At 32.5% G+C, this 11,990-nt stretch overlaps 1 protein-coding gene across 1 annotated transcript; it reads right to left on the bottom strand.

The window, feature by feature from the left end:
* Positions 1-1,132: 1,132 nt before the first annotated feature.
* LOC110806613 (cold-responsive protein kinase 1-like) lies at positions 1,133-6,032 on the bottom strand. Its single transcript, XM_088211480.1, has 8 exons — positions 5,660-6,032; positions 3,169-3,567; positions 2,984-3,102; positions 2,756-2,883; positions 2,225-2,444; positions 1,920-2,151; positions 1,680-1,830; positions 1,133-1,570 (listed from the first exon to the last, which is right to left on the bottom strand). Exons 1-8 carry the CDS (start codon positions 5,971-5,973, stop codon positions 1,250-1,252), a joined length of 1,884 nt encoding a protein of 627 aa, XP_088067606.1. The 5' UTR covers positions 5,974-6,032; the 3' UTR covers positions 1,133-1,249.
* Between the last annotated feature and the right edge of the window lie 5,958 nt (positions 6,033-11,990).

Below are 11,990 nucleotides of genomic sequence, written 5' to 3'. Positions count from 1 at the left end.
TCGTATCATTCATATTCAGTTATAATTCTTATGAGTATTTTGACTTTGGACCCATTAAAATACCGAAACTAATTACATAAATATACTGAAACCAAGACTTGTATTTAGCATTAAAATCTATAAGCGTTCTTACTCCCCTATTGTCTTACTCATTTATCTACACAAAGATGATTCAATAGCAACAAAAAATATTGATAGTTAATCATGATTTCTTCATAAACCTCGCAACAAACATTACAGAAACTAACACCATTCATGCACAATATGGTGTACATAGCAATCACAGCAAAAAGGGATCTATGTTAAGCTTTTTTTTAAAATATTTTTTCAATTCTCTTTATGTGGTTTTATGAATAAACATCTATCCATGCTGTCATTGAGGATCTGAAGATGGCTATGGGACCTACGGCTTCGGAAGCTAATCATAGAGGTGGATTCTCTCCATGTCTCGTGTCTTCTGTGATAAAGCACTAGTCAGTATTCATTCTTTACTCTTATTGAACTTTTCTTAGAGACCTTCTTGCTTGTGATTAGGACATCCAAATCTCGTATGTCCACCAGGAGGGTAGTACATGTGTTGACACTCTTGCTCATATAACCAACCATATTGATATGAGCACCTGAGGAGCTTAGCTCTTTACTCTTAATTTATCTCTATGACATGGTTTAGGTTCGTTTGACTGCGACCTAGGCTCTTGGTGTATTTGTTTCCTTTCTTTTCCTTTGTGTAGCAAAAAAAAAGAAGTGTTTTGTGATCAAATTCTTTGTTTATGTTGCATTATTGAACTATTATGACATAACATTCAAACACACTTTCTTAACTAGAACCTTAAATGTTTAAATAATATTTGAGTAGATAAGAGAATTAATTCACTTTGTATAATGTTTAATGTTTAAATTGTCACATTAGTTTGTAAACTACTTTATTCACTTTGTATTGTTAAAATATTAAAATATAATGACTAAATCCCACTTGCAAACACATAATAGATTCAATCTTAACTATGGCAAATAAAATGAGTAAATAATGTTTGTATAAATAAGGGTATTAATTCAGGTAACTAAATTTTGTTTTCTTTATTTTGTAAAATTCTTTGTTTATGTTGCATTATTAAAACATTATATAACACAACGATTTAAACCCACTCATGAAGATGTAAACAGATCCAATCTGTAACTATTAAAGCTTAAATATGTTAATAGCATTAATCGTCTAAAATATTGTAACATGGCGATTGTAATTTGTAGATCAACGAGCAAAAATCTGAGTAAAAGATGCATTAGCATTCGATGCAGAAGAGGCAGTAGATGGGAAGTTGTGTTCAATAAATATTGTTTCGTGATGTGGATTAATGAAGTCTGGTTTTGGAAGAGGAGTGTGTTCAAGTGGCCCCTTATTTCTCAACATAATCCCAACTTCAGACATCGTTGGCCTCAAACCGGGTGTCGATTGGGTGCACAAGAATGCAATCTCTATCATCTTCTTCATCTCTTCTGCTTCATACTCACTCACGTCTAAGTTTTCATCTACCAAGTCTAGGTACTTTTCATTCTCGTACAATTTCCACGCCTGTAAGACAGAATTAGTTACATAAATTCATATTTCTGATAAAAGTAAATGATAGATGAATTCAACGAAAATAGTTAATTGGTTCCAAGATGATGAGTGGGATCATTACCATTTTGAGGAGGAAGTCACCATTCAAAACTGGTTTTGGTTCATTGCTTTTCTGGCCACTTATGATTTCAAGGACAACAATACCAAAGCTATACGTGTCTACCTTTTCTGATAATTGTCCATGGAGTGCATATTCTGGTGCTGTATACCCCCTGAAATATATATATATATATATATCCATAATAGTAGAAAAAGATGCATTTATGAGAGAGTAGTCGGGTGACAAAATAGTGATACTTACAGGGTGCCAGCAAACTTGGTGGTAAGATGGGTCTGATTTTCGGGTAGAAGTCGAGCCAACCCAAAGTCTGCAATTTTAGGCTGGAAATATTCATCCAGAAGAATGTTACTCGATTTTATATCTCGATGTATAATGCACTCATGGAATTCCTCATGCAAGTATGCAAGACCTCTTGCTATGCCTATTATTATTTGAAGTCGTTGATTCCAATTCAATGTGCCTCGTCTTTCACCTATATATCGATCCATTACCATCTTTAATGTTGCAAGATAATGATGTAAGGTGATTTTAATTAATTAAATTACCAAACAAGAATTTGTCTAGGCTACTGTTGGCCATGAATTCATAAACCAGAAGCAGCTCGAATCCCTTATTGCAACAACCAAGAAGACGAATTAGATTTCGATGATGGACATTGCTTATAAGCTTCACTTCACTTTCGAAATCTTCCTTCACCCTTTGAGAACGAAATTCACTTATTGCCAGTCTCTTCACTGCTACTATTTTCCCGTTCTTCAGCACCCCCTATTTATCATAAAATTAACACTTTTTTAAATATTTATCATGATAAATTTAATCATATATAAGAACTCATTTTTTATTTAAGAAAAAGAAAACTTGTAAGAGTTGAAGTTAACTTTCGAGTTCAATTTCTTAATTTAAGATTAGGTGAATTTTTTTTTTTGTGAATTGAATTTTATTAACGATTGGCTTATATCTTAATAAGAGATATACCTTTTTATAAATTAGAACACTAGATCAAATTTTTTAAACTATTGTGTTTACCACAAGTAAAGAACCCTATCTTCATCGGAATAAGTGGTATACTTAATTACCTTGTATACATTACTAAAACCTCCTTCTCCAAGTTTATTTTCTTCACTAAAGTTTCTTGTTGCAGAAATCAAATCTTTGTATTTATAATTCATTGGACCTTGCAACTCAGTTGCTCCTAATATATCACCTGCAAAATTGAAGTTCTATTCGTAAATTAATCCTTGCCATAATACTAAAAGTATATACGTTGTTTACATATTCATTACGGGTATAGACTGATTGTTTACCTCTCTGATTTGGTTTATGTTTCCTTGATGGTTTGAACCAAAGGAATAGAGCAATTAGAAATAAGAGAAATACCCCACCTCCTACTAATCCTCCGATCAGATAATACCTGTTTCTTGAACTTTCTGTAAACATCCATTAATATTTAGGTTGTTGTGAAAACTAATATATGTATAAGTATAATTACTCACCTTTTTTAAGATAAGGTCTGATATCGAGAATTTGGTTATCAACAAAGAAAGATGAATCTGAATACCTAAGAAAACACCCAACATCAACACCTCTACCATTGGAAAATGGAGTACATTTCACAGTGTCATTATACACCTGGTTCATGCAAGCTTCACACCCGCTCTTGCTTAGGGTTTCTGCACATTGAGCAACTGCATAAACTATCGATGCATTGCCCTCTCCTCGCTTGGTGGCTGCAAAGTAGCGGTTGATCTTGGGTGTTGCAAATTTCAGGTCTGCTAACAATTGTTGCACCGTTGTGCTAAAAACAGTGGATTGTGATGTAGTTTTGTTCCCGCATATCCCTGAATGCCCGTCTTTAGTACTTTGGTCAAAGAAACTAATGCTCTCGTACCTTCAATAAATATTTTATGTTAAAACTTAACAGTATTAATTCTTTTAAACTAGTTTAAAAAATTTAAAAATTAATTTATAATAAAAAATATTCAGTATTAAAATTTTATATTGAACATATTTTGTTGATGAAACTAGATATTTACCTTTATAATTATATAATCATATCTAACATAAACTATTTCATAAATAATAATTGTATTCTCTTAATAAGATCACTCCCCCAACCAAATTAAAGTTTACTCTCTTTTTCATTCTATCGATTTTCTAAATTTTATATTGAAAATTTTAATTTTGGACCTTCAAAAGAGAAGATGAGTAAATAATTTACGTCATTAATTTCATTATTGTTTTTTTAATATTGTTTTTATTGCAGCATATATCTATATGTGTGTGTACAATATACAGACCTAGAAATAAAAGTTCAAGGTAACTTTCTACAACTAAACAAGATCTAATTTTTTACGCCCTAAAATTTTCATTATGTTTCATTCATCCGCTCTCTCCCAAACAAACCCTAAGACTCAAAATAATTAATTAAACTAAAGCTTACCAAGCTCCCAAATGTTTCATAAATAATCTACTAATAACCTACTTAATAAATGTATAAAATATATACGTATATAACATATTTAATAGGTAAATAGTCAAATATATAATAAGTCACTATTGAATTAGCGACTATATGTTTTACTTTACTACTACATGTCTTAACTACACCACAAGCATAAAGATTGTCAATTTGTCATGCATATAAAATAATGTATTTAACTACTAACTAAATAATGGTCTATTTAATTAAAACTATGATTTATTTAAGAAATTGACAATGTTTTGAGAGAGAGAGATATATATATTGTAATGATGCATATGTATAATGCTAAACATGTCAAAATCAACATATGTATATACACATATATATCGTGCTAACTATAGTAATAATTTAATAATAACACCGAATTAAAAAGTACATGTATTGTATTTGTTTTTTTAAGAGAAACTCTCATTTTTTGAAGAGATTTAATTTTAATTGTTTGTTTTTTAAGAGATATGATATTTATTTAGTAAATCAGTTGAATATTTGTTTACATGCATATCATATCCTAATAAAAAAATTTCAAATATAAATATGCAATAATATCAATATCAAAATAAAAAAATAAAAAAATTTCAAAATTAACATATGCACACCCATTCAAAAATAGAATATAATTTCAAAGGTGGTACAATTTTAATGTGATATTGATAATTTTCTATTTTAAATTTATTTATTTATTTATTTCTAAAATTAATTAATGTGTACAAGATTACGATTGTCAAATACTACTTGTTTATAATTAGATTTGCAATTACTTGTTTTTTTTTTTTTTTTTTTTCCTTTTTTTCGGACAAGATTGAGTAACAAGAGGTTTTGTGTATATTTTTTATTAAATAATATATCTTTTTTATTACTAGAAAATTAAATTTTGAAATATCATCATATATAAATTATTTTTTAAAATAATTAGAAAATATGTTTAAAATTCTATAATTTTTTTAGAAAAAATTCTGTAACTTGGATAAATAAATTAAAATATATGCATAATATATACTCAAGTAAAAATAATTATATAAAAATTCATATATTTTATAAATCATTACAATATTATTAATACAATTTTCTAATAAAATATACCTATCACAATTTTTGGAAGAATATATATAGGACATGCGCAATTTACGAGTCAAACTTAAATTTTCATAAAAATGAATAAACTTATTCACTGTATGATTAAAAATAATTTGAATAATTAATAATACAATCTCTTAAAAAATATATATATACCACAAGTTTTCAACAAAAATATATTAGACATTCATAATTTAAGACTCAAATCTAAAATTTCATAGAAATAGATAGATTTGTTTACGATACAGTTAAAAATAATTTACAAATTATTATTTATGCATTTTCTAAATTAATTAGCTATATAGAATTATATGTTTAAAACATTGGATATCATAAATTAATTAGTACAAACTAGATTTTTTAAGGATAGCAGAGAAGAATTATCATTTAAGTTAAAACAAGATAAAACGACATCGTAGCATACCTGAGGAAACAGCCGTCATATATAACACGGGCGCCGTTAGCGGCGACGCAGTCACGGATTTGTGACTCGGCGGCTTGGAAGCAGGCGATGCAGTCGGCGGAAGACATGTAATTCCTGCACTGCACCATGGCGTAGACAGGGTCGGATCCTCTCGTCTGCTGCGCGGTCGCAAACCGCTTGTCACCATTGACGAGCTGGGCTCTGAGCTCGTCGAAGGCGGCGTTTAGATTCGACGTAAAGCTGGAGAGGTCCGTTACGTTGTACTGACTGCACCCTGCATTGACGAGGTGGATCTGCGGGTCTGAAACCGCCATTTCTGAGTACCACAGAGCTACTGTAATTGACCAGAAGATACAGATTTTAGGTTTGGACTTCAACATTTTCACCTGGGTTAATCACTCAATTTCCAACTCATTCGTTTTGTGATTATATATATATATACACATATGTACTTAGATATATGTACGTGGGGATAGCCAAAAGAAGAAAGAAAACAAAGGCGAACAAAATGTTATAGAGGAGCCATGTATTTATTAATTAATTTTAATAATATTTATAAACTTAGTTTAGACATACTTTTAATTACTATCTATTTATAATTAAAGTTATTTTTAACTAAAAATCAAAATATATTAATGTATCTAAGATTAGGATCCGATTGCTCTAAGTTTTCACTAGTTACATGCATTATCACGTATCACAAATGTAGATATTATTTTAATAACTATATTTGTATTGTTTAGCCACATATAAAAGATTATGGTGTATATGCAATTAGAAAATATGATTTATATTTAAGTAAATAATTTAACTATATAAAAAATAATTAATTAAAGTTCAATTTAATTAAATAAATAGTAATAAATACTATTATTTATTAATTATATAACGTATACACATAACTCATAATACAATTTTTTAATAAAAACATATAAAATACACAATATGATTCAAATTTATAATCTCTTACAGAAAAAGAAAAGTATCAACTATCATAAAAGAAATATTTTGTAATAATAAAATCAGATTAAGGATAAAGACAAATAAACTGTAATTCTCATATTTCCTTACTCTCTTTCTCTCTAAAAATACATTATGTATTAGTTAAAACGAATAAAATCAATCAAAAACTGTAAGAAGTTAAAATTCGAAAAGAAAGATATCTATCAAATTTAATTCAGAACTTCTATACAGATTATTTTACTGATTTTATTTTGTCCATGATTTAATATAAATAGGTAAAAATATATACTAATATAGTATAAATGCAGTAAAAAATCCTTTATAAATGTTACAAAAAATAATAAATTAATTATTTATTAAAAGAATAAACATATTTGCTAATATATCAGATATACCTGGATTTCTTGTAAAAGTTTTGAAGGATATCGTGTCTAAGTATATTTCTTGAAGATTTTATGAGATGAATACTCGAATAATATTTTTTATACGTTTATATATTATTAGAAAATATGTACATATATACATTTATATATATTACTAAATCATACTTGTTGAAATTATGTAGAGATAAGAACTATTATTTAAATTATATTTTTATATTTAAAATTTTAAATAGATAATAGACTCAAATTAATTAAAAGGATTTTAACTTTTCTTAATTAGATAATTAGATAGATTCAAACTAACAAAACACAAATTGTGCTCTTATCAATTAAATTATAGTTAATGTAAACACATTAAATTATTTTTATATTTAAAATTATTTTTTAAAAAAATTATGACACTCAGTATTTGCCGTTTTTATTTAATTTATATTTAATCAATAATAAAGCATAAATAGATAGAATACATAATAAAGTGCTTAAAGGAAGCTGGTCGCCTGTCATTTTCGAAGGGCTTGAAGCTTTAATTCGTCATTTCTCCAACTCTAAGGATCAGCTCCCTAGTGGATGTGTTCATTGCAAGCATTCATGGTAGCTTCTTGTGTAAAAGATCGAAACTTAAAAGAAAATAGAGTTATAAATTAAATGTGAAAGCGAAATAATTGAGTTTAGGGTTTATATTCCTTACACAATAATTTAGAATGTCCAATAGAGTTATGAGAATATCCCTTCTAAAAAAACAAACGAAAATTAAAGAAATAAATAAAAGGCAATATATTGAGCATTTTAGGATGATTTTCACTAGCTTTTAAAGGGAGTCCGGTTGGTGAATTATTCACAACTCTCTTGTTGATCGGGATTTGGGTCTTGGTCCTCTTGATCTGAAATAGTTAATAAAATTGTGAGTTACACTAACTCATAGGAATGTCCCACTACGTGTAAACCAATATACAACATTGTCAACTAACCGCCCGTCCTTATACCCTGTCCAGTATGAGCATCAAAAATATCATCCCTCAATATCTCGTCCGGTATGAGGGTGAATCGGGTCGTCCCCATACCTCATCCGGTATGAGCGCCAAAAATACAATTCCTCGATACCCCGTCCCGTATGAGACAACGTTCACAGTAGAATTTTCTATGTACCTGGTCCGTCCATCATCTCGAAGGATATCTAGTAAGACAATCATTCATTAATTCACATAACCAAGAAAATTTCCGCTTGTATATTAATTTTTAATTTCATAAATTGACCGTAAATCATGTAAGACAAGCAATTAATATACATTAAGGAATCACAACTGAATCATTTAACCATTTCAGTATATTCTCATGTATTTAAAGCTGTAAAAGTAAACAATCAGTTACACAGGACAAACAAATAAATAACTAACCAGTTCCGGCTTCATTAGTAACCTGTAATTATTCTCAAAGTTTTATAAATTACACAAATACCATATTATCGATTATTAAGCTTCAATTCCATAATAGAGAATAAGGTGAGGGATTCTTACCCGAATCGATGTCTAAAATACCGAATTTTTTATTGCGCCTACAGGCGGTCCCCTAATTTCTTGAATTTTTCTGCGGAGATTAAAACACGCTTCACATACCTAAAAGTACCTCAAAAATCTAAAATCGGTGTTAAAATCCTTTTCCAGCCAATTTCAGGATTCCGGCACGGCGGCATCGCCGTACTCCAGCGACGGCACTACCGCTTGTAGTAGCGGTTTGCCTTAACTTGGCCGTTTTCGGCCAGTTTTGGTCGATTTCAGCAAATTTTATATCCATCCTTATGAGAAAACATGTTAGGGGGCCTCAGTTGGCCAAAAAAATCAAAAAGACGAAAACCTACAAGTGGTGGAATTTTTTAGTGCGGTGGCTCTGCCGGCTCACCTTCATAGCTGGGCGTCTTTCTTTGGTCAACCTGTAGAAAATAAAACGATGAACACAAAGTGAAAAAATCGCACAAAACAAGAAACAGAAAAAGGCTCGTCGGAAGAGGTTGCTGGTTTTGCCCACGACGGCGCCGTCGGGCTTTACCCGCAGTTTTTGGCTCACTCACCGTTCTTTTTGCTCCGATTTGGCCATGGGGGTGCTCGAAATTAAATTCTGAACGGATATGAGAATTTTTACCTTTTTTTACAGTCGGGAGTGACTCTGGTGCAGTGGCGGTCGGCAGTCAGCTCCCTTCTCCAGCAACTGGTTCTTCTTCTCCAGCAGGAGGCTAACGGCCAGGGTTGGGGTTCAGTGTGATGTAAAATATTTATACCCGTCTCGCGTTAATCTGGACCATTCATCACGTTTGATCTCGACCATTCGATCACATTTAAAGAAGAAATGAATATGGACCGTTCATTGCGATTTGATCTCGACCGTCCAATCGCGTTTAAAGAAGGAACGAATCTAGTTCGTTCATCACATTTGATCGCGACCGTCTGATCGCGCTTGAGGAGGGAACGGATCTGGACCATCCACGTGCATGGGAACACTTCTGGGTCGTTCGATCGCGACGCACACAGATTGCCAGTGTGGCACTAAGTCAGTGTGCCTTGCCACACGGCGCGCTTCGCTTCGTTGAGACTTCTGATTGAGTGGTCTTGCATGGTGCAATTTTTCTTAATTGCGTTTTAACTCTCAGTTTCTGATTTTTCTTTCAAAAACACCATCTGAACCCAAATTTTCACCCCTTTTCCCCAAAAAAAATTTTAATTTCACCCTCAACCTATTTTTTCCAGAATTTCACATTAAATTAAAATTTATTAATTTCAAAAATGAATTCTTATACATTTTTAGAATGTTAAAATTAATCCCGAGCCAAATTCTGGGCTCGAGTATTACAACTCTCCTCTTCCCCCCAAAAGAAATTTGGTCCCTCAAATTTATTTCTCTCACACTTAATCAAATAGTTGGGGATATTAGGCTCTGAAGTGTGATTCTAGCGCCCATATGGCCTCTCTCTATGTGTGATTCTACCATAGGACCATAACGAAAAGAATTTTTCAGTTGAAGAGTACTCTGCTCTTTCGGTCTATAATGTCCACCAGTACCTCCTCATAGGACAGATCCTTCTGAAGTGAAAGGGGCTCGTGGGCCAAGATATGAGAGGGATTCGAGTTATACTTGCATAGCATGGAGACATGAAACACATTATGGACTCTGGATAGTTTTGGAGATAGTGTCAGTCTTTAAGCGGCGGTACCAATTCTGTCTAAGATTTTAAATGACCCAATAAACTGAGGATTTAGTTTTCCCTTCTTACCAAACCTACTAAGTCTCTTGAAATGAGTGACCTTAAGAAACACTCGATTACCTTTCTCAAATTTCAAATCCTTCCTCTAGCTATCTGAATAACTCTTCTGCCTGCACTGAGCTGTCTGAATGTTCTTTCTAATCTTAACTATTTTGGCTGTAGTTTCCTCCACAAGATCTAGGCCGAACAATTTCCTATCACCCACCTCTTCCCAACATATCGGTGATCTACATGGGCAGCTATATAACGCCTCGTACAGAGCCACGTCGATACTTGCTTGCTAGTTATTATTATAGGTGAACTCTATTAAGAGTAAATGATCATTCTGATGGCTCTCGAAGTCAATAACACAAGCTCGGAATATATCCTCTAGTGTGCGAATCGTCCTTTTTTATTGTCCATCAGTCTGAGAGTAGAATCCGTTACTAAGAAACAGTTTCGTTCCCATGCCTTGCTGCAAACTAGACCAGAACCAAGAAGTAAACCTAGGGTCTGTGTCGGATACTACTATCACTAACACTCTATGTAACCTTACTATCTTCCGGATATACATTCTTGCTAGCTTATCCAAGGGGTCGGTCATCTTGATGGCCAAGAAGTGAGAAGACTTAGTGAGGCCGTCAATAATTACCCAAATAGCATCATATCCCGAGCATGCTTTAGGTAATCCTGTCACGAAATCTATTGTGATGTATTCCTACTTCTACTTCGGAATCGATAATGACTGAAGTAGTCTGCTTGCGCATTAATACTCTGCTTTGACCTTCTGACACACTAGACAGTTAAAAACAAAGTCCGCCACCTCTCTTTTCATCTCGCTCCATCAAAATTGGGGTCGTATACTTTGATACATTTTAGTGCTTCTAGGATGTAGGGCAAACTTTAGGCTATGAGACTCTGTCATGATGCCTCGTTTTAGCTCACTTTCATATGGAACACACACCCTGTCCTAAAATCTGAGCAACCTATCGGCAGAGACTCAAAATTCTGAATTTACTCATGTTCTGCATCTTTTCTTAGGGTTGCTAAGGTGGAATTGGCAGATTGAGCTTCTTTTATTCTCTGAATCAACTCAGGTTGAACAGTCAGGTGGGCCAAGCATGTAACTTTCTTCAGGTCCTAAAGTCGTACTTGTTGTGCAGCCCTTATTACCCTGCATTCTAAAACTATTAGATGAGCTAACATACCTGCACTTTTTCTACTGAATGCGTGAGCTACTATATTGCCCTTGCCCAGGTGATACAAAATGTTACAATTATAGTCCTTGAGGAGTTCTATCCATTGTCTCTAACATATGTTGAGATCTTTTTGAGTGAATATGTATTTCAAGCTCTTATGATTGGTATATATCTGAAAAATCTCCTCATACAAGTAATGGCATCAAGTCTTCAAGGCGTGGATAATCGCAGTAAATTCTAAGTTATGGGCGGGGTAGTTTATCTCATGACTCTTCAACTGTCTAGACCCGTATGCTATAACCTTCCCATACTTCATCAGAACATAACCCAACCTCAGGTAAGAGGTATCACTATAAACTGTATATCCACCTCTCCCACTCGGCAAGACCAACACAGGTGCAGTAGTCAACTGCTTCTTTCATTCTGAAAAGCTCCTTTCACAGTCCTCATTCCACTCAAACTTGACATTTTTCTTTGTGAGCTGAGTTAAAGGAGCAGTCAGGCTAGAAAATCCTTCTACAAACCTGTGATAATAACCTGTCATCCTTGGAAAG

The sequence above is a fragment of the Carica papaya genome, chromosome 9 (genome assembly GCF_054855325.1).
Source record: "Carica papaya isolate Zhongbai chromosome 9, ASM5485532v1, whole genome shotgun sequence".
Lineage (NCBI taxonomy): Eukaryota > Viridiplantae > Streptophyta > Magnoliopsida > Brassicales > Caricaceae > Carica > Carica papaya.
This window is presented reverse-complemented; position numbering and strand designations above follow the sequence as displayed.

Excerpts from the sequence above, each read along its gene's own strand:
- LOC110806613 (XM_088211480.1), bottom strand. The coding sequence starts at position 5,973 with ATGGCGGTTTCAGACCCGCAGATCCACCTCGTCAATGCAGGGTGCAGT. Across the intron at positions 3,103-3,168 it reads CCTTATCTTAAAAAAGGTGA|TTCAAGAAACAGGTATTATC; the intron begins GTAATTATACTT and ends GTTTACAGAAAG. Across the intron at positions 2,884-2,983 it reads ACATAAACCAAATCAGAGAG|GTGATATATTAGGAGCAACT; the intron begins GTAAACAATCAG and ends TCAATTTTGCAG.